At 38.4% G+C, this 23,674-nt stretch overlaps 1 protein-coding gene and 1 long non-coding RNA gene across 13 annotated transcripts in view; one reads left to right on the top strand and one right to left on the bottom strand.

Annotated features, from left to right (window-relative positions):
• Nucleotides 1-518: 518 nt before the first annotated feature.
• On the bottom strand, nucleotides 519-6,803 carry LOC147340732 (uncharacterized). Of its 2 annotated transcripts, XR_015158863.1 has the most exons (4): nucleotides 6,669-6,742; nucleotides 5,743-5,840; nucleotides 5,188-5,319; nucleotides 519-3,955 (listed from the first exon to the last, which is right to left on the bottom strand). It is a non-coding gene; the product is annotated as an uncharacterized LOC147340732 (long non-coding RNA). The 2 variants fall into 2 exon arrangements; XR_015158862.1 differs by lacking the exon at nucleotides 5,743-5,840 and having other exon boundaries at nucleotides 6,669-6,803.
• CHM (CHM Rab escort protein) overlaps nucleotides 6,492-23,674 on the top strand; it is a 249,703-nt gene continuing 232,520 nt past the window's right edge. For 2 of the 11 annotated variants that reach the window (XM_086387488.1, XM_086387483.1), the window contains exon 1: nucleotides 6,739-6,849. Coding sequence is in view for 3 of the 11 variants with exons in the window: in XM_086387485.1 (XP_086243611.1) it covers nucleotides 6,563-6,611 (49 nt within the window). In the remaining 8 variants the exon portion in view is untranslated. Of the gene's footprint in view, nucleotides 6,850-23,674 lie in introns of all 11 variants that reach the window. The other 9 variants (XM_086387485.1, XM_086387482.1, XM_086387481.1 and 6 more) reach the window with 9 other exon arrangements.

Here is a 23,674-nt window from a genome sequence, read left to right as displayed (position 1 = left end):
AGAGTGCTTACTACCAGTCAAATATAGTCTTAAGCACTTTATTTACCTCTCATAACTACCTTGGAGGGTTAGTAATATTATTGTCACCATTTTTACAGATGAGGAAACTGAGATTTAGACAGAATAATAATTTACCTAAGATTGTTCAGCTGGATAGAATAGGGACTCAAAAATGAATTCATAACTATTATCCTATACTGCCTTTCTAAGAAAAGGCTGTTCATTGCAGTATCATTTACAGTAGAAAAAGACTAGAAAAACTTAATATCCATCAATAAAGAAATATTAAATAAATCTTGATGTATCCATATAATGGAATTATAGGAAGCCATTAAAAATGAGGCATCCATATATGTACTAAGAATACAGGATCTCCCAAATATACATTAAATGAAAAAAATAAACGTGTAAAGTAAGGAATAATGTTTATAGCATGCTACTGTTTGTGTCAAAAAATAAATATATTACTACTACACACACACACACACACACTCTAACGCACAAAATCTTTAGCAGGATTCACAAGAAACCGAATACAGTATTTATTTCTGGGGAAGACAACAGGGGGCAATGATGGTATGAAAATTTATTAGTATATCTTTGTATGACATTCTGTACTGATTGAATTTTTATTAACCATGTGTGTATCATCTGCTTAATTATAAACACAAAATCTGCTGATGAAACAATTTCATTTGGTAATAAACTCATTTTATTCCCATTTAAAATAGTACTCCTGTATTGTTTCCTGAAGAATTCCTATACAATATTATTTATCTAGTCACTAAGTAGATTAAAATTTATTTATTTTTGACAAACAAAAATTCCATATATTTAAGGTATACAATGTGATGTTTTGATATATGTACACAGTGTGAAATCATTACTATAATCAAACTAATTAACATATTCCTCACTTCTCATAGTTACCATTTTTCTATGATGAGAACACATGAGATGTACAGTTACAACAGAATTCATATATAAAATACATTATTATTGACTATAGCCCCCATACTCTACATTCAGTTCAGTTCAGTCGCTCAGTCGTGTCCGACTCTTTGCGACCCCATGAATCGCAGCACGCCAGGCCTCCCTATCCATCACCAACTCCCGGAGTTCACTCAGACTCACGTCCATCGAGCCAGTGATGCTATCCAGCCATCTCATCCTCTGTCATCCCCTTCTCCTCCTGCCCCCAATCCCTCCCAGCATCAGAGTCTTCTCCAATGAGTCAATGGTTTGCATGAGGTGGCCAAAGTACTGGAGTTTCAGCTTCAGCATCATTCCTTCCAAAGAAATCCCAGGGCTGTTCTCCTTCAGAATGGATTGGCTGGATCTCCTTGCAGTCCAAGGGACTCTCAAGAGTCTTCTCCAACACCACAATTCAAAAGCATCAATTCTTCGGCACTCAGCCTTTTCCACAGTCCAACTCTCACATCCATACATGACCACAGGAAAAACCATAGCCTTGACTAGACGGACCTTTGTTGGCAAAGTAATGTCTCTGCTTCTCAATATGCTATCTAGGTTGGTCATAACTTTTCTTCCAAGGAGTAAGCGTCTTTTAATTTCATGGCTGCAGTCACCATCTTCAGTGATTTTGGAGCCCAGAAAAATAAAGTCTGACACTGTTTCCCCATCTATTTTCCATGAAGTGATGGAACTGGATGCCATGATCTTCGTTTTCTGAATGTTGAGCTTTAAGCCAACTTTTTCACTCTCCACTTTCACTTAAGTTTCCAGAAATTACTCATATTATAACTGAAAATTTTCACCCTTTGACCAATATCTCCCCTTTTTCCTACTCCCAGCCTCTAGTAAGCACTATTGTATTCTCTGCTACTATTAGTTTGACATTTTTTTTTTAAGCTTCTTCTTATAAAGTGAGATCAGGTGATATTTGTCTTTATTGTTTGGCTTATTTCACTAGCATAATGTTTTCCAACTTCAGCCATGTGATTCTTCTTTTTTAACACTTATTTTATATCTAATATACATGTAGATGGCACATTTTCTTTATTCATTCATTGATGAACATTTGTTTCTATATATTGGCTACTGTAAATAATGGTGCAGTCAAGATGGATATCTCTTTGAGATACTGTTTTTATTTGCTTCAGACATCCACCCATAAGTGGAATATTTTTGATGTCTATTATTTGCCAGGCACTGAAAGATGTGGCGGGAATGTAACAGTGAACAATAGAGGTACAGTCCTTGACTTTGTGGAACTTACTTTCTAGGAGGATGGCAAATATGAAACACATAATTGCATAAGGAACTCATTATTTCCTATCATGAAAAATTCAACAGAGGAGTGTAGAGTGAGATCCTAAGCTAGTCCGAGGCACTTGCCAGATTGTGTCGCTTTGAGTAAACTGCAAAATGAAGATTAAACTAGAAGAAAGAGGGAAACTAGAAGAAAGAGGGAAAAAGGATCAAAGTTCACCTCAGGCACATGGAGTAACATGTGCAAAGACCCTGAAATAGGAAGAAGCATGGAATATCAGTGGAAAGTAAAGAGAGCCAATCTGGCTGGAACTCAGAAAAAGGTGAGAGATACGAGATGACTGTTGAGTTCAGCAGGGCCTTTTAGAACACGTTTAAAATCTTGGAGTGGATTTTTAAAGCAATAGGAAATCATGGAAGTTTTAGGTAGAGAAGAACATGATCAGATTTGAATTTTTAAAAGTTTACCCTACTGGTAGTGTGGGGCGTGAACTGGGGAGGAACAAGAATGAAGGAGGTGGCCAGCTGGGATCTACTGTAGTAGCCTAGGGAAGAGATTATGGGGGCAGTCCAGATTTAGAGGTGGATATATTTACAATATATCCTTGAGATAAATCTGGCAAGAGTTGCTAATGAATTGGTTTAGGGTGAAAGACAGTAATATATTAAAAAGATGATAAATGATTATATATTAAGTTTTTGACTTGAGAAACTGATGAGAAGTTGGGAACATTTCCAAGCTAGGGAACACTGGGTGAAGAGGTTTGGGAGTAATGTTGAAATATTCAGGAATTTAGTACTGGATACGGCCAGAAGAGAGAGGGTTGGATATATGGATTTGGAGTTCAAAGGAAAGGTATGGGAGAGAGAGCATTAAATTGAAGTTTGTAAAAATTTTTATGGTTTGGAGGAACATCATATCCCACAGTTGAATAAACTTCTGAATACAAGGTAAATGTTCAGAGAATTGTGGTTTCTCAATTCAAGAAATCTTTAAATAAAAAAATAATGTCACAATGATTTAACAGATTAGTCAGTTTGTAGGTATCCATCAACTCATTGTACTGTGATTTATCCACAAAAAATATTTCAGTTCTCAAAAATAGATATCTTTAGAATAATAGACACAATTAAGCTGCTTTGCTTTATGCTATTTTGTTGATGTTGTCAACCCCTACACTCATTTTTGCCTTGCAAAAGATTAACAAAAATACATGGGAAATAAAAAGTACTTTGAGTGTTTTCTCCATGAAGATACTTTACATTTTCCTAATATAATAATCTTTTCTATGCCCAGAGAGGGTGTGATAACTTCAGAGAAAGGGCAGCTAAATATAGGCTGGCACTTTGTGAAAAAATTATATTTATTTATGGCTGTGCTGGGTCTTCATTGCTCCACACAGGCTTTCTCTAGTTGCGGTGAATGGTGGTTACTCTTTGTTGCAGTGAGCGGGCTTCTCAATGCAGTGGTTTCTTTTTTGCAGAGCACAGGTTCTAGGAACACGAGCTTCAGTAGTTGCAGCACACAGGCTTATTAATTGTGGCTCAGGGGCTCAGTTGCTCTGACATGTGGAATCTTCCCGGACCAGGGATCAAACTTGTGTCCCTTGCATTGGCAGGAGGATTCTTATCCACTGTACCACCAGGGAAGTCCTAGGGTGGCATTTTTATCTTTTTGAGGGTTGTGTGCTCTCTAGCTTCAGGGGAAAATAGTATTTCAAATCTGGGGGAAAACATAGTGGAAAATTAATATTACAGAGTATTTTTTTTTTTACTTAATTAGATATGAAAGTCATGAAGACATGTTCATTGCTGTAATCCCAGCATCTAAATCTTGCACATAGTATTTAAATACTTGTACATAGTAGGTACTCAATGAATATTTAAGGAAAGTTAAATGAATTAATAAGTTGTATCTTCACAGTGTGATTATATTTGTTAAAAAATTTCTGAATCCACAGAAAGTTAGATATGGTCATATTGAAAAGGATATATATATATATATATATATATACATATACACACACATGCACACATACATATGTGTATACACACACACACACATACATATACCCAAATATCTCCAAAGACAAAAATACTTTCATTTATCATGTTTTTAACCACCCACCCATCTCCAAAATAGAGATTTTGGAAAGCTTCTTGCATTTCCTCTGGTAAATCTATTAATTTTCATTTCCACTGCTGGTATTAAGAGTCTCACAGATCTCACAGTTACGGTCTATTTCACTTCTGATACTACTCAAAACTTTCTATGTGTATCAAGGCAAATAGCAGAGTGATTTGCTAGACAATAATTTCCCTTTTCAGAGGAAACTCTATTACACAAAATATTCACCAGAGGACCCTATCACAAGAGTATTGTTCAATACAACAAGAGATTCCATAAGTGATATTAATACAACACTGTATAATGTTGCTAATGATTGTCACAAAACTCAACAAAGTGCAGCCAAAAACCCCAGTAAAATACAATTTTAAAGACTTTTCAAGGAACTTAATGTGGTAACAAACATGTATTGAGCATCTTCAAAATATAAGATACATTCTAGTGATGGGCATCTATCAAGGTGAAGACCCAGTCCCTGTCTCTATAGTACTTACCATTAGGGGAATCAAGGCTAAGTTGTTCAGCAAACACTTACTGAATTCCTGCTATACACCAGGCTTGTGTTTGATGCAGGGGGTAAAAAGATAAGTAAGGCACAACCTCTATCATTAGGGGCTTATAATTTAAGGTATGGTATATCTGGGTGCGTATTTTGAGGGCTATGTGTCCAGTATAGGAACCAACATAAACACAAATAATTTTCAGTGCAATATGGGAGGTTATGACAGAGTGGTAGCAAAATGTAGGGAAATTTAACCCAATATAGGGAAGAAATGCAGGGAGGAGGTGGTGGAAATGACTGACTGAGTCTTGGGGGTAAATGTTACCTGGAGAATGGGAAGATCATTCCATGCTGGAGGAACAACGGTGTGACTGCGGAACTACAAACAGCTCAGAGGTCAGGCAGGTAGTGTAAGGAATGGTCCAACGCGGCACTTTCTTTGAATTATTTTGAAACTCTGGTAAAATAACTACACGATGAATTTCTGGGATCAAAAAAGTACCCTCCCTCACTCCCATGCATCTTCCCTCTCTTTTTTACTTTGGTATTATAAGACAGCTGCTGCTGCTGCTAAGTCGCTTCAGTCGTGTCCGACCCTGTGCGAACCCATAGATGGCAGCCCATCAGGTTCCCCGCCCCTGGGATTCTCCAGGCAAGAATACTGGAGTAGGTTGCCATTTCCTTCTCCGGTGCATGAAAGTGAAAAGTGAAAGGGAACTCGCTCGTCGTGTCCGATTCTTAGCGACCCTATGGACTGCAGCCTACCAGGCTCTTCCGTCCATGGGATTTTCCAGGCAGGAGTACTGAAGTAGGGTGCCAGCATTTTAAATAAGGGGGATGAGGGTGCAGGTGGGAGGAGGCCGACCTTGAAAATACTCACGAGAGCTATATTAGCTGCTTGGCAGAGGCAATCTAACCCTCATCAAATACAATCACTTGAATACAAAGGCCACTTTACTTAGATCGTCTCTGCAGTACCTAATTGGGAAAATCTTGTTTGAACTCCTTGTATACGTGTATGAAACCAGATTCAGTTAATGCCTATCAAGCAACTACTGTGCTTTCATTTTTCCCTTCTGCAACCAATATTAATATATAGCCAAGGTGGTTGTTTGGACTAACTAGAACAAATACAGATGCAGTAAGGTTCCATTCCGGCGAAGCTAGGGAGAGATTTTTTGTGGATTTTTATTCGGGCGACAAAGACAAAAAAACCCGTAAGGAATAGAGTGTGAAGGTATTGGTGTGAAAAATTATGCTTCGGGGGCCAAAACGAAAGTATAGACACGCCAAAGGAAACAGTTTCCAGGCTGAAATGAAAATTTCCTTTGTTCACAGAGCAATTCCCTTTCAATTTCACTCCGCCCTCGTGTCTCCTAACAAATCTTGCTTCATCATTGTCAAGCAGTTCGCAGGTCTTCCCACCATTCATCTTAGCCATCAGAGTAAAAATCTACAACTCTTTTCTACCTCAAAACTCCAGGCTAAATGCGCTACTGTTCTCAGCCTGGAAAAGGAATGGAGCTTTTAACGTTCGATTAAAAAGTTTCAAATACAGTGCTGTAGCCTCCTACCGGGACCCACCACTCGAGAACTACAATGCCCAGAATGCACTGTTTCCCTTCCGCCATCTACCGCGGCAGTGCGGAACTTGATCTTATTTGCACAAGAAACAGTCACATGACACGTTTCCTGTCAAGATGGCGGATAATCTCCCTTCGGAGTTTGATGTGATCGTAATAGGGACGGGTATGTGTGGCTCTGATACTACCTGGACAAAGTGTAGGAAGTCTGTCCCGTTCCTACCTTCTCTGTCAGGAGCGAGGGTCGGCGAGAAATGTTGGGGTCGAGTGTGGGAGGAAGGACGGAAAGGAAGTGAGGTAGTCTGGAGTCAACGCGGGACTTGGGCGCTCCAGGGAGGGGCTTGGACCCGCGGTGCATAGCGCCATTTGAGTAGGGGTCGATATGGTTGATGCCGATTGCTGAGGTTGGTTGCTGCGGGTGATTCCTGTAATTTTCTTAGAGGGAGGAGGGTTTGCAGTGTCAAGAGAACGGAGGGTGGGAATTTTATCAATGGAGACACCATGGCATGACATTATGATTTCCTCGTTGATTTCAAAGTGATATTCCCCATTATTTTGTCTCGCCATTTCATAGGAATTTTTCATATATTTATATAATCCTAGGGTTCAGTGGATCTCGGATACAGTTTGTTACTCAGTTGTTACCCATTTACGTTTAAATGTACTAAGGCGAGGAAGTGGATTATTTTCTGTTGTGTTCAGAAGCATGCCGCTGCTGCTTCTGTTAACTCGTTTCAGTCGTGTCCGACTCTGTGCAACCCCATAAACAGCAGTCCACCAGGCTCCTCTGTCCCTGGGATTCTCCAGGCAAGAACGCTGGAGTGGGTTGCCATTTCCTTCTCCAATGCATGAACGTGAAAAGTGAAAGTGAAGTCTTTCAGTCCTGTCCGAGGTTGTAATTTGTTGAGGTAGCCATTATTCCTGCTTTATGGTGCTGAAAGAAACCATTTTGCTTTCTTCTACCCATCTATCTACCCACAGCTAAATGAGCTGAGAACAAGGTCTGTGAGTCCAGTTTTAGTGTGTGATCATATCTTTCTCTTGTTTGCCCATGGTTGATGCTTCATGTTTTGGGTGGTGCCAGAACTCCCTCTGCAGTTTCTAGTTGACAAATTACACGTACAACACGTGGCAGAAAACATTTGGAAAAGTTGTTATTTTGTTTTTCTTAACAGTGTAAAGGGTGAATTTTAGATGGGATGAAATAGTTTGTTGGGTGGGGTTTTGTCCTGTCTACAGAATGTGGTAGGCTGGAGAACCTCTGGTGAATGAGACCCTGTCCATTGTGTTAATAAATTCAGCTCATTGTCTTCTCAAACAGTAGGAGCAGCCATGTTTCCAGGTCGGGAGTGAAAATAACTACCTATTTTCGACTGATTATTTGCTAATCCGTGTGCTAAGCTCTTTACAAATCGTATGTAATCCTCATGACTTTGTTAGAGTAGGCATTTTCTACACTTTACAGAGGAGGAAAAAAAGCTTAAAAAGGTTGCAGTTTGCTCAAGATCACACTGCTGGTAAATTTCCAAAAGTCCATTGTATACTAAAAGGAGAATCAGTAGTTCTGACACTCAGAATTAAACCATATTAATTGAAATAACTGGGAAAACTTGGTTGTAGACCTTGCTTGGCCATTAACCAGCTGTGTGAATTTCTAGGGTTAGGAACTTAATCTCTCAGAGCCTATTTCCTTGGTTTTGAATATAGGCAGGATAAACTAAATAACCTTTCCAGTGTTGTCTAACAAAAAATTCACGTATTCTAGTTCTACATGGGTGATTGTTCTCAAAACAGTAAGGACATGTTTATTCTCAACCTGAGAATTGCATGGCTACAAATTACTTTGCTGTAACTGCTATGAACAGATCTTGGATGACAGCTGGAAGGAGTCAGTAGATTCTATTTATTCTCACCAGTCTATCTTAAAACTTAGAACAGTATCCATTTAAAATAGTTGTTATACCATACTTGGGTCCTGTGTTACTCCCTTTTTTTGTTGTACTTTGGAACTTAGGGTGTTTTAAAAATTACTTTGTATCATTAAAATATTGTTTCTTGATTCAAATTTAATTGAAAAGTGGCAATTCTTAAGTGCTGTTAATTATTATATAAGAAGTATTTTGCTCTCTAGTTCAGTTTGTAATATGGACTATATCCATCTTCTTGGAGTCTGTTATGATAGAGGTAGGAAGATTCTGTGAGTGATCCAGAAAATTGCATCAGGAAACATCTGGTGTATTTGGAAAAAGATTCATTTTAGACTTATTAATATGAGAGTAATGTTACTTCTCAAAGTATGGGAAGAACTTATTTGAGTTAGAGGTTTTCATATCACTTAGTGAACACTGTGTAACTTTTCAAGCACATTGTTTAAATTTATGATTTGAAGCTTTGTATGTAGATAAAAGTCATTCCCAAATAAATGAATTCAATAATTATAATCATTATTAAATAAGAGTGATTTTTAATGTGTTTGGAATATTTCTCTTCTGAAATAGTATGCTGAAAGTGGCCTTTAAGATATGTTTGCCTTACTAAGTATACTAGCTTGAGTCAGTCATAGAAAAATCAGTGTTTCAAAGATTCAGTTTTGATAACAAAAGCAGAAGTAATCATGCATGTATCAGAAACATGAAGAAATGGGCTATGAGATGCAGTTTTTCTTTTAGCAGATTTAGTTTCAGTTAAAATGTCATAAAGAAACAGTTGCTTTATCAAGTAAAATAACCTGTGGATAATATTTTAAATCCTTTTGGCCTTGACTAACTTGTTTTTCTTTTCATTCTTCATAATATAACATTTTCATTAAGGACATGTTTTGAAGAGATTATGGGAAAATAAAGATTTGTATGCATTTTCTTAGTTAAGCCCATTTCCTCCTGATTACAAAATACAGGAAATAATCTCTCAAACACCTGAAAATAGAGGAATAAGATAAAGTACTTAAACTATGCAGAATATAGAAGAAACTGAAATAAGGAAGGAGGGCCAAATGGAGCCTCAAGGGAGAGGACAGAAATGGAATAGCAACTCCAGTATAAAATTAAAAAAAAATTTTAAAAGTTAAAAAAAATAATGACAATTATCTTAAAAAAATAGATGTAGAGATGAGTGTCTAGAAAGTGGCCTTCAGTTTGGGTGCATGGTTGTAATTTTTAAGACATTTGCCATTTATAAAGACATTTGAATAATAACTTTGTAGGTTACAGAGAAGTATCATTGGTCACAGGTTAAAAATCATCCTAGTCACATAATAACATAATAGCACCTCACTGGAGGTGACTTATCTGGCATCTTGTATAATCTGTAATCTGCAGCAGAGCCATCAATTCAACATAAGGGCAGGTGGGATGGAAGTTACAAGCATCTTGGGATATTATTGGCATTCTTCTTGCATAGGGGAATCCCTCATTCTCTCACCGAGAGCATATTCATTCTTACTTTAGAAAATTCTAGCATGCTCAGAGCATATTAAGACTTAGTCACTCAGTCGTGTCCATCTCTGTGACCCCTTGGACTGTAACCCACCAGGCTCCTCTGTTCATGGGATTTTCCAGGCAAGAATATTGGAGTGGGTTGGCATTTCTTCCTCCAGAGTAGACACAGGAGATGTTAACAACTGCTGCAAAAGCTGTGTTTGGAGGGTGTCATTAGACCTAAGTGACAGTTCATAGCCTAATGTGAAAGGGGAGAGACAAACACCTAAAATGCAAACCTACATCAGGCAACACAATGACCTGGGACCATTTGGCATAGTGACAGACTACACGGTTTTTAGAATAGTCAGCCCAGAATTACTGAGAACCTAGTCCCTGCCCTTGTGACGTTTACTGTGTTACCTATTCTGAGGAACTATTTGGGGTTCCTGACAGTCACATGCTCAGAGCTGTTCTAAGACAATGTGGGCCTTTCATTGCATCCTTCTTGTTTTCTGAAGACCACATAGAGATTCATTCAGCATCCCTTTCCTTTCTAAAGTGCATCACACATGTTATATTTTGGAGTTCTTCCCCTAAATGGACTGTCGAGTAGACTAACTTAAACATTTTTCCTGCAGAGGATAAACATGGATCCTTTTCATTTAATAATTTTATTGCTAAAGATTATGGGGAAAGAAATGAAATAAGAAAAATAACAAACATGGGGGAAATTACAGGGATATTGCTCGTAAATCCTGACTGCCTTGCTATATCAAGCTCAGCATAGTCCAGAATCAGTCATTGTGGCAGCCTGGCATAAAGGGAATCACTTAATCTTCCTTCTAGGTGACTTTGGGCAAGTTGCATAACATCTTGGAACATCAATTTGTTCATCTGTAAAGTGAGAGACTTGAATTAGGTGACCTCTAAGATAGGCATCTCCCAACTCTAAAATTTACCATTGTGTGTGCATAATTATGACACTGGGTCCTTGAGAAAAGACTAAATTTTATATAGTCCTCATTTGAAGTCAAGTCAGTGTTTTCAGAAATTTTTCTATCAAAGCAGCTTATAAAGAATCATTTTCTTGAAATGATAAACTGCTTTCATCAGGAAAGGTCATGTGGGTAGCACAGCTGAATTTCTTGATGTTCAGTCACTCAGTCGTGTCTGACTCTTTGCGACCCCATGGACTGCAGCACAGCAGGCTTCCCTATCCATCACCAACTCCTGGAACTTGCTCAAACTCGTGTCCATAAGTTGGTGCTGCCATCCAACCATCTCATCCTCTGTCGTCCCCTTCTCCTCCTGCCTTCAATTTTTCCCAGCATCAAGGTCTTTTCTAATGAGTCAGTTCTCATCAGGTGGCCAAAGTATTGGAGCTTCAGCTTCAGCATGTTCTTCCAATGAATATCCAGGATTGATTTCCTTTAGAATTGACAGGTTTGATCTCCTTGCAGTCCAAGGGACTCTCAAGAGTCTTCTCCAACAACACAGTTCAAAAGCATCAGTTCTTCAGTGCTCAGCCTTCTTTATGGTCCAACTCTCACATCCATATATGACTAGTGGAAAAAACATAACTGACTAGATGGACCTTTATCGACAAAGTAATGTCTCTGCTTTTTAATATGCTGTCTAGGTTTCTCATAGCTTTTCTCCCAAGGAGCAAGGGTCTTGTAATTTCATGGCTGCAGTCACCATCCACAGTGATTTTTGAGCCCAAGAAAATAAAGTCTGTCACTGTTTACATTGTTTCCCCATCTATTTGCCATGCGGTGATGGGACCGGATGCCATGATCTTAGTTTTTTGAATGTTGAGTTTTAAGCCACCTTTTTCACTCTCCTCTTTCACCTTTATCAGAGAGGCTCTTTAGTTCCTCTTCTCTTTCTGCCATAAGGGTGGTTTCATCTGCATATTAGATGTTATTGATATTTCTCCCGGCAATCTTGATTCTAGCTTGTGCTTATTCCAGCCTGGCATTTCGCATGAGGTACTCTGCATATAAGTTAAATAAACACAGTAACAATGTACAGCCATGATGTGCATCTTTCCCAATTTTGAACCAGTCCATTGTTTCGTGTCTGGTTCTAACTATTGCTTCTTGAAACATTGGGGGGCAGTAATGTTGTCGGGGGTATAGCTGAAACTGATTTTTACTAAATACCTGTTTATGCCAGACTTTCTGCCAAGTGATGTCTTATGTATGTGTATTATTTAGTCCATTCCTGGGATGCCAGTATGTGGTTCTAACATCAGAGGATGTCCATGCTTCTTTTTGCCTGTATTTCCCCAAATCCATGAACCTGTGGTCTAGAGCAGAGTTTTTTTTTTTTGCAAGATGCCACCTATTTGTGGTCATGGAATCAATTCCAGCATTTAAAAAAAACAAAGGTGGAACAGAATATGTATTAGAATATATTATATGTAATAAGGATGAGTATAGTTTTATGGAATATATTTCATGTGTGTATCACTGAAGCACACCCATATACATATATTCATATGTATTTAAGGGGAGTGGCTGAGGGCAAAAAGTTTAGAGAATATTGATTAACTGAATAGTAGGAATGAAAGTAGTATTTTAAAAGTCCTTTTGTTTTATAAATGCTATACCATCCATATGTTCTGTTTACTTTGACATGTATGTATCTTATTTGAGAGCATTGTGTAGTGCAGCAGTCCCTGATCTTTTTGGCACCAGGGACCGATTTTGTGGAAAACATTTTTTCCATGGATGGGGGACAGGTTGGTTTGGGGATGATACAAGTGCATTACATTTATTGTGCACTTTATTTCAATTATTATTACATCAGCTCCACCTCAGATCATCAGGCATTAGATCTCAGAGGTGGGATAACCTAATTTAGTGATTGACAGTGTGGCTCTGAAATTGGACAGACTGTGTGTGAATCAGTTATGAGTCTTGTGCCACCTTACACATGTTCTTTAATGTCTTAAGTTTCTTAGCTCTAAAAGAGAGTAAACCTCAGAGAGTTCTGTTGAGGATTTGGTGGAATAATTATTTAAAATGCTTAGTAGGTGTTCAGAAAACGTAGTTTAAATTTATAGCCCATTATCTCCTACTGAGGGGCTTTTATCACCACTGCTGTCAAGGAGTGAAGGCTTCCTTGGAAAGGCTCATGGTTTCCATGGAGAGCAGTGGAAAGATTCAGGTGTCTGAGTCATTGTCCTGCTCTTCTCACTGGCTGTTTGGTGGGAAAAACCTTTGTATGTCTCTTACCACTATTTCTATCAGACTTCTTAACTGATGATTTTCTTTCATTTTCTTTTACTCTGTTTTGTTCACCAGCTTGCATTATTTGTTGTTTTGCCTGACGGTTTTGAACAGGTTTATCTTGTTTGAGGCATAGTATGAAACTCTTGTCAGTGTAAAATGATGAAGAAACTAAAGAAAGCATACAGATTTTGCTGTTTGAAAAATGCTTTGCAATTCTTCAGCCATTTATTGATGGAGAAGTATGTCTTTTCTGTTGTCAATACCTAGAAAAGTAAAGGGAATTATATAACTGCGAAGCAGATTCTTTGGGAGAAGCTTACCCTTCTCTATAAATCATAAATTTGAACCAATCACTCAGAGAGAGCTGCATCTGTAACCAGAGTTCTCTCTGCAGCATCATTTTCATCTCCCATGCCTCATGTCATTTTCTTGTTTCCTCCAGTGTTCTCATGATGTTTTGGGTAACTCAGGCTACAGCAATTAAAATCAAATATGGCTGCTCGCCATCACATTCTCATGTTTAACATAAAATCCCAATGCACAGAAACAATTATAATTCCATATAATTGACCTGTTACTCACGCTCTTAAGTTTCAGTGCAATCTTCTAACTGAAAAGTTAGGCTTTGTAACTACGTAAATAGTTTAAAATGGTCTATGTAAATGGTTTAAAACCTAGAACAGCTTAAAAGTCACTAACGCTTCTCAGTTTATATTCATATGTATATTACAAACTATATATATGTATATGTAAACATATATTATGCATAAATGCTAGAGAGATTGGAAACATTTGGGGGATATTTAGTTGTAACAAACAAAATAGGGATACTTTTGAAAGATTGATTTATTATCATTTTTGCTTTTCTGATAATCTTATTAAAAGGCAGTGTAAAAGATGAGAATTTATCACAGATATTGACTTCTCCAAGTGTGATTATGAGAGCTATTGTGTTATTCATAATGAGACTATTTAAAAACTAGTTTGAAAATAGGTGAAGAGACCAGGGGTAGGTTTGCCCGTGTGGTGCTTCACAAGGGTATTTGATCTTATATTGGATTTTTACCAAGAGTTTAAGTGAATAATGTCATACCGTTTGACTGATTTCATTTATATCACATTTATAAAAGTACCAGTATCTGCTTTTTCTCCTAAGTAGTGTTCATACATATCTTTTTTGTCCAGCCCAGTGTTCATGTTGAGTTACAGTGGCTTTTGGTTAATGGTAATTTTAGTCATTTTGTATTGCTTTGAACTGTTTTGGGTCATGTATCTGTGATCTGAATTTGCATATTTGTTAAACTGCTTTTCAATATATGCATTTAAAATAATTGTGATGGAAAAGCTTGCACAAAGTAAAGTGTAGGGATATAACATTTTACATACAGATATCAGGCATATTAGGAAGATGCTGAGTTGTGTTCTAATCCTTAGTTTTCTATATTACTTTGGTATGAGCTAAGCTAAATAGATGACAGAAAATTAAATTTAGTATATACAACACACTGTTAGACAAATGTATGAAATTATTTCTAGCATTTGTTATATACTGAGTACTATATTAAGCCCGTAAAGTGCATTATCTTATCTGATTATTACGGTAACCTTGTCTGTTGCTAGATGTTTATTGTTATCTCCATTTTACAAATGTGGAACCTAAGACTTAGTTAAGTTTGACTGAGGTCAGACTGTTAAGACTGAAGTTGCTCTGGCTAGGTGTTGTTAGACTGAACTGGTTGTATTTTTCCATGTGAAAAAATACCTTATATTGTCAAGGTTAGATTATTGTGCTATAGTTTCAGTTCAGTTCAGTTCAGTCGCTCAGTCGTGGCAATTGGTTCATTTTGGGGGGTTACTATTGTTGACACTAAAGTCCTGATGCCAGAGAAGCCTTGTGATGTTAACTCCTTATTATAGACAGCATCATGATGTCTGTTGTCATCTTGCAAACATTTTGAGTAAGGCGAACCTAATGACCTGGTTGTATTTATCCCTTAAAACTGAAAAAACAGAGTCAGCCACTGAAGTAATGGCAAGAAATGGGGTCAGAGAATACAGTCATATTTCTACTTGAAAATCTGTTTCCCTAGGAATTATTCACTGATTACAAGATACATAATTTTCAACAGAAATAAAATCATTGTTAGAAATGCCCTATGGGTTATTTGTGTGTGTGCAAGGGTTTGCCATTTTGTCATTTAAAATTTCTTTTTTAGTTTTATGTGCTTGTAAATTAAGTTTTCAAGATCAAGTATGGGACTCATTGTTCTGTTCATGAAGCTTTTTTTTTTTTTTTGGGTTGGTTGGTTCTTTTGGTTCCTATAATTGTCAACAGTTGTCAGCATTTACAGTGGATTCATCCTATTAATAATTGACAGAGTGGATGTGATAATATCTTTTCCCTCCAAGGACCCTGTCATTAACAAATAATAATAATAATAACTAACACTTTTATGTCTATATTTCCAGACCATTTCGCACTTTGTGTGTATAGATGTGTGTATGCTATTCTATTTTTCACATCACAGTGTTATGAATATCATTTCATAATAACCAAATCTTCATCCTCAGTGTCTTAAAAAGATAACTTCTTATTTGGAGATAATTTTAGATTCACATGCAGTTGTAGGAAATGGTATAGAAAGATCGTGTATATATTTCATCCAGCATTCCCCAGTGGTAGTAACATCTTGGATAAATACATGTGATATAAACAGATAATTGACCTTATGAAATGACCTTATTTATTGACTGTGCCAAAGCTTTTGACTGTGTGGATCACAATAAACTGTGGAACATTCTGAAAGAGATGGTAATACCAGACCACCTGACCTGCCTCTTGAGAAACCTATATGGAGGTCAGAAAGCAACAGTTAGAACTGGACATGGAACATTTGGAACTGGTTCCAAATAGGAAAAGGAGTATGTCCAGGCTGTATATTGTCACCCTGCTTATTTAACTTATATGCAGAGTACATCATGAGAAATGCTGGGCTATAAGAAGCACAAGCTGGAATCAAGATTGCCAGGAGAAATATCAATGACCTCAGATATGCAGATGATACCACCCTTACGGTAGAAAGTGAAGAGCAACTCAAAAGCCTCTTGATGAAAGTGAAAGAGGAGAGTGAAAAAGTTGGCTTAAAGCTCAACATTCAGAAAACGAAGATCATGGTATCTGGTCCCATCACTTCATAAGAAATAGATGGGGAAACAGTGGAAACAGTGTCAAACTGAATTTTTTGGGGCTCCAAAATCACTGCAGATGGTGACTGCAGCCATGAAATTAAAAGACGCTGCCTCCTTGGAAGGAAAGTTATGACCAACCTAGATAGCATATTCAAAAGCAGAGACATACTTTGCCAACAAAGGTCCGTCTAGTCAAGGCTGTGGTTTTACCAGTGCTCATGTATAGATGTGAGAGTTGGACTGTGAATAAAGCTGAGGGCAGAATTGATGCTTTTGAACTGTGGTATTGGAGAAGACTCTTGAGAGTCCCTTGGACTGCAAGGAGGTCCAACCAGTCCATGCTAAAGGAGATTAGTCCTGGGTATTCATTGGGAGGACTGATGCTAAAGCTGAAATTCCAATACTTGGGCCACCTCACGTGAAGTGTTGACTCACTGGAAAAGACCCTGATGCTGGGTGGGGTTGGGGGCAGGAGGAGAAGGGGACGACAGAGGATGAGATGGCTGGATGGCATCACTGACTTGATGGACATGACATTGAGTAAACTCTGGGAGTTTGTGATGGACAGGGAGGCCTGGCGTGCTGCGATTCATGGGGTCGCAAAGAGTCTGACACAACTGAGTGACTGAACTGAACTGAATGACCTTATTCAGATGTCACCAGTCAAACATATACTTGTGTGTGTGTTCAATTCTGTGTAATTTTATCAGATGTGTGGATTGTTGTCAAATCCAGATACAAGACAGTTTCATCATAGTCTCTCATAATATCTTTTTATAGCCACGAACACTTCCCTCCTTCCTACATCTCTAAATCCTGCTGCTTCTGCTGCTGCTGCTAAGTCACTTCAGTCGTGTCCAACTGTGTCCTACCCCATAGATGGCAGCCCACCAGGCTGCCCCGTCCCTGGGATTGTCTAGGCAAGAGCACTGAAGTGGGTTGCCATTTCCTTCTCCTAAGCATGAAAGTGAAAAGTGAAAGTGAAGTCGCTCGGTCGTTTCCGACTGTTAGCGACCCCATGGACTGCAGCCCACCAGGCTCCTCCATCCATGTGGTTTTCCAGGCAAGAGTACTGGAGTGGGGTGCGATTGCTTTCTCCGCTCTAAACCTGGCAACCCTTTATCTGTTCTTAACTTCTATGATTATGTCACTTCCAGTTCACTTCACTTCAGTCACTCAGTCGTGTCCTACTCTTTGAGACCACAGGAACTGCAGCACGTCAGGCCTCCCTGTCCATCACCAGCTCCCAGAGTTTACGCAAACTCACGTCGATAGAGTCAGTGATGCTGTCCAGCCATCTCATCCTCTGTCGTCCCGTTTCCCTCCTGCCCCCAGTCCCTCCCAGCATCAGAGTCTTTTCCAATGAGTCAACTCTTCACATGAGGTGGCCAAAGTATTGGAGTTTCAGCTTTAGAATAATTCCTTCCAAAGAACACCCAGGACTGATCTCCTTTAGGATGGACTTGTTGGATCTCCTTGCAGTCCAAGGGACTCTCAAGAGTCTTTTCCAACACCACAGTACAAAAGCATCAATTCTTCGGTGCTCAGCTTTATTCACAGTCCAACTCTCACATCCATAAATGACTACTGGAAAAACCATAGCCTTGACTAGATGGACCTTTGTTTGCAAAGTAATGTGTCTGCTTTTGAATATGCTATCTAGGTTGGTCATAACTTTCCTTCCAAGAAGTAAGAGTCTTTTAATTTCATGGCTGCAGTCACCATCTGAAGTGATGTTCGAGCCCAGATAAATAAAGTCTGACACTGTTTCCACTGTTTCCCCATCTATTTCCCATGAAATGATGGGACCCGATGCCATGATCTTCGTTTTCTGAATGTTGAGCTTTAAGCCAACTTTTTCACTCTCCTCTTTCACTTTCAACAAGAGGCTTTTTAGTTCCTCTTCACTTTCTGCCATAAGGGTGGTGTCATCTGCATATCTGAGGTTATTGATATTTTTCCCGGCAATGTTGATATCAGACTGTGCTTCTTCCAGCCCAGCATTTCTCATGATGTACTCTGCATAGAAGTTAAATAAGCAGGGTGACAATATACAGCCTTGACGTACTCCTTTTCCTATTTGGAACCAGTCTGTTGTTCCATGTGAGTTCTAACTGTTGCTCCTGACCTGCATATAGGTTTCTCAAGAGGCAGGTCAGGTGGTCTGGTATTCCCATCTCTTTCAGAATGCTCCACAGTTTATCGTGATCCACACAGTCAAAGACTTTGGCATAGTCAATAAAGCAGAATTAGATGTTTTCTTCTGGAATTCTCTTGCTTTATCGATGATCCAGCAGATGTTTGCAATTTGATCTCTGTTTCCTCTGCCTTTTCTAAAACCAGCTTGAACATCTGAAAGTTCACGGTTCATTTATTGCTCAAGCCTGGCTTGGAGAATTTTGAGCATTACTTTACTAGCACGTGAGATGAGTGCGGTTGTGCGATAGTTTGAGCATTCTTTGGCATTGCCTTTCTTTGGGATTGGAATGAAAACTGACCTTTTCCAGTCCTGTGGCCACTGCTGAGTTTTCCAAATTTGCTGGCATATTGGGTGCAGCACTTTCACAGCATCATCTTTCAGGATCTGAAATAGCTCAACTGGAATTCCATCACCTCCACTAGCTTTGTTCGTAGTGATGCTTTCTAAGGCCCACTTGGCTTCACATTCCAGGATGTCTGGCTCTAAGTGAGTGATCACACCATCGTGATTATCTGGCTCGTGAAGATCTGTTTTGTACAGTTCTTCTGTGTATTCTTGCCACCTCTTATTTATATCTTCTGCTTCTGTTAGGTCCATACCATTTCTGTCCTTTATCGAGCCCATCGTGGCATGAAATGTTCCCTTGGTATCTCTAATTTTCTTGAAGAGATCTCGAGTCTTTCCCATTCTGTTGTTTTCCTCTATTTCTTTGCATTGATCACTGAGGAAGGCTTTCTTATCACTTCTTGCTATTCTTTGGAACTCTGCATTCAGATGCTTATATCTTTCCTTTTCTCCTTTGCTTTTCACTTCTCTTATTTTCACAGCTATTTGTAAGGCCTCACCAGACAGCCATTTTGCTTTTCTGCATTTCTTTTCCATGGGGATGGTCTTCATCTCTGTCTCCCGTAGAATGTTATGAACCTCCGTCCATAGTTCATCAGACGCTGTATCTATCAGATCTAGTCCTTAAATCTATTTCTCACTTCCACTGTATAATCATAAGGGATTTCATTTAGTTCATACCTGAATGGTGTAGTGGTTTTCCCTACTTTCTTCAATTTAAGTCAGAATTTGGCAATGCAGAGTGCATGATCTGAGCTACAGTCAGCTCCTGGTCTTGTTTTTGATGACTGTATAGAGCTTTCCATCTTTGTCTGCAAAGAATATAATCAGTCTGATTTTGGTGTTGACCATCTGGTGATGTCCATGTATAGAGTCTTCTCTTGTGTTGTTGGAAGAGGTTGTTTGCTATGACCAGTGTGTTCTCTTGGCAAAACTCTATTAGCCTTTGTCCTGCTTCATCCTGTATTCCAAGGCCAAATTTGCCTGTTACTCCAGGTGTTCTTGACTTCCTACTTTTGCATTCCAGTCCCCTATAATGAAAAGGACATCTTTTTTGGGTGCTCACAGAATGCAGTCCACTGGAGAAGGGAATGACAAACCACTTCAGTGTTCTTACCTTGAGAACCCCATGAGCAGTGTGAGAAGGCAAAATGATAGGATACTGAAAGAGGAAGTTCCCAGGTCGCTAGGTGCCCAATATGCTACTGGAGATCAGTGGAGAAATAACTCCAGAAAGAATGAAGGGATGGAGCCAAAGCAAAAACAGTACCCAGTTGCGGATGTGACTGGTGATAGGAGCAAGGTCCGATGCTGTAAAGCGCGATATTGCATAGGAATCTGGAATGTTAGGTCCATGAATCAAGGCAAATTGGAAGTGGTCAAACAGTAGATGGCAAGAGTGAACGTTGACTTTCTTGGAATCAGCAAACTAAAATGGACTGGAATGGGTCAATTAACTCAGATGACCATTATATCTACTACTGCAGGCAGGAATTCCTTAGAAGAAATGGAGTAGCCATCATGGTCAACAAAAGATTCTGGAATGCAGTACTTGAATGCAATCTCAAAAACGGCAGAATGATCTCTGTTCGTTTCCAAGGCAAACCATTCAATATCACAGTAATCCAAGGTTAGGACCCAACCAGTAACGCTGAAGAAGCTGAAGTTGAACGGTTCTGTGAAGACCTAGAAGACCTTTTAGAACTAACACCCCCAAAAATGTCACTTCCAAAATCTTATTAAATGTCATTTCTAGTAGATGATTAATAAATACACTAGTATTTCTATAGATATCCTGTCATTTATTTAACTTATCAACTTTTTTTTGACACTTCAAGTTTTCAGTTTTTCACTTTCATGAAGTGATACTATGATGAACCTGGTGTACCTAAACCTTTTGTATGTATTTAGTTTTTTCCTTAGGACAAATACCTAGAACTGTAAATGTTAAATTGAATTTTAGGGGGTGGTTATGTAATGATTTTCATTTGTATTGATGAATTACCTTAAGGAAAGATTGCTAATCTATTATCACTAGCAGAGTATGAGAACACTTACTTTCCCATAGTCTTTCAGTATTTTCTAAGAATGTCAACATCATAGCCAGAAAATGTTTCCTTGTCTGAATTTATATTTTCAGATTATAAGTGAGATTATTTAATAGGTATATTGGTCAATTTATTTCTTTTATTCATTGCTTTTACCCATGTTCCTATTGTGCGATTTTTTCCCTTTTCAATATGTAATGATTCTTTATATATTAAAATCTTTAATTCTTTGTTATGTATTTTATAAATTTTCCTTCCATTTTCATGGCAGTTTTTCATGTGTGAAACTTGATAATTTTTATGTATCTATCAATTGTTTTTTTTTTTCTTTTATGGTTCCTGCCTTTGGAGTTATGCATAGAAAGCCTTCCCTTCAAAGATTAGTAAATATTGACTCTGTTTCTTTTTAATATTTTATATCTTACATTTAAATTTTAATACACCTGAGATTTACTTTATTCTAGAATATGAGGGGTATTCCTCCTAAGTCATTAACTTGTTATTCTAACACCATTGATCTACTCCACTAATTGAAATACTGCCTTTTTTTTCATTATAGGAACAATTTTTTAACTTTCTGCCAGTAATCTGAGTGTCTCTTTGAGTATAGTTGGAACTGTTAAGTTGGCATAGATGGGGCATCCGATCTGTAGAGAAATGATAACTTTTCCTCTTTGGAATCTCAAGAAACAAAAGGAAATGTTAGAATATATAAAAAATTACAGCATCTTCTCTGAAAAATAGCAAACTAAAAGAAAAAGGAAAACAGAGTAGGAATATTTATAATTCATAACAAAGGGTGTTGCTGCTGCTGCTGCTGCTGCTAAGTTGCTTCAGTCGTGTCTAACTCTGTGCGACCCCATAGACGGCAGCCCACCAGGCTCCCCCGTCCCTAGGACTCTTCAGGAAAGAACACTGTAGTGGGTTACCATTTCCTTCTCCAATGCATGAACGTGAAAAGTGAAAGTGAAGTTGCTGAGTCCTGTCCGACTCTAGGTGACCCCATGGACTGCAGCTTACCAGGCCCCTCCATCCACGGGATTTTCCAGGCAAGAGTACTGGAGTGGGTTGCCAGTGCATTCTCCAGAACAAAGGAATAATTACATACAAATAATACCTTCAAATTTGTATGAAATACATCGAGATCTCTACAGGTAAGATGGGCAGAGAATGGAAACAGACAAGACGAGTTACAGATAGTTGACAAACTGTGGGGAAAATATTTTTCCTGATCAGTAGTCAAGTGCAAAATAACCTAATAGTTAAAAACATTAAACACACAAATTAAAAACACAGAAAGTTTTTACAAATTTAATGCTTTAAGAACATTAACATCAACTAATTGTTGATAAAGTTGTATTCAGTTGAAATGCTGATGATGTTATAAATTGGGACAACACTTTAGCAAAGTAATACAATGATTTGTCCTAAGAATTGTACATATGTTTGTTCTATTAGACTCAGTAACTCCAGATCTGAGAATTTATTGTGAGAACATCACTTAATAGAGGTAAAAAGCTACAAGGGTGACAGCATCTATTTTAAAGCTGCTTATCATAGTAAAATTTGTAAACAATATAAGCACCTGAATGCAGAGTTCCAAAGAATAGCAAGAAGAGTAAGAAAGCCTTCCTCAGTGATCAATGCAAAGAAATAGAGGAAAACAACAGAATGGGAAAGACTCGAGATCTCTTCAAGAAAATTAGAGATACCAAGGGAACATTTCATGCCACGATGGGCTCGATAAAGGACAGAAATGGTATGGACCTAACAGAAGCAGAAGATATAAATAAGAGGTGGCAAGAATACACAGAAGAACTGTACAAAAAAGATCTTCACGAGCCAGATAATCACGATGGTGTGATCACTCACTTAGAGCCAGACATCCTGGAATGTGAAGCCAAGTGGGCCTTAGAAAGCATCACTACGAACAAAGCTAGTGGAGGTGATGGAATTCCAGTTGAGCTATTTCAGATCCTGAAAGATGATGCTGTGAAAGTGCTGCACCCAATATGCCAGCAAATTTGGAAAACTCAGCAGTGGCCACAGGACTGGAAAAGGTCAGTTTTCATTCCAATCCCAAAGAAAGGCAATGCCAAAGAATGCTCAAACTATCGCACAACTGCACTCATCTCACGTGCTAGTAAAGTAATGCTCAAAATTCTCCAAGCCAGGCTTGAGCAATAAATGAACTGTGAACTTCCTGACGTTCAAGCTGGTTTTAGAAAAGGCAGAGGAACCAGAGATCAAATTGCTAACATCTGCTGGATCATGGAAAAAGCAAGAGAGTTGCAGAAAAACATCTAATTCTGCTTTATTGACTATGCCAAAGTCTTTGACTGTGTGGATCAGAATAAACTGTGGAACATTCTGAAGGTGATGGGAATACCAGACCACCTGACCTGCCTCTTGAGAAATCTGTATGCCGGTCAGGAAGCAACAGTTAGAACTGGACATGGAACAACAGACTGGTTCCAAATAGGAAAAGGAGTACGTCAAGGCTGTATATTGTCACCCTGCTTATTTAACTTCTATGCAGAGTACATCATGAGAAATGCTGGACTGGAAGAAACACAAGCTAGAATCAAGATTGCCGGGAGAAATATCAATAATCTAATGACCTCAGATATGCAGATGACACCACCCTTATGCAGAAAGTGAAGAGTAACTAAAACGCCTCTTGATGAAAGTGAAAATGGAAAGGGAAAAAGTTGGCTTAAAGCTCAACATTCAGAAAACGAAAATCATAGCATCCGGTCCCATCACTTCATGGGAAATAGATGGGGAAA

Source organism: Bos grunniens, chromosome X (assembly GCF_055505025.1).
Source record: "Bos grunniens cultivar Pamir isolate PY7600 chromosome X, Bosgru_T2T1.0, whole genome shotgun sequence".
In the NCBI taxonomy this organism is placed as follows: Eukaryota; Metazoa; Chordata; class Mammalia; order Artiodactyla; family Bovidae; genus Bos; species Bos grunniens.
This window is presented reverse-complemented; position numbering and strand designations above follow the sequence as displayed.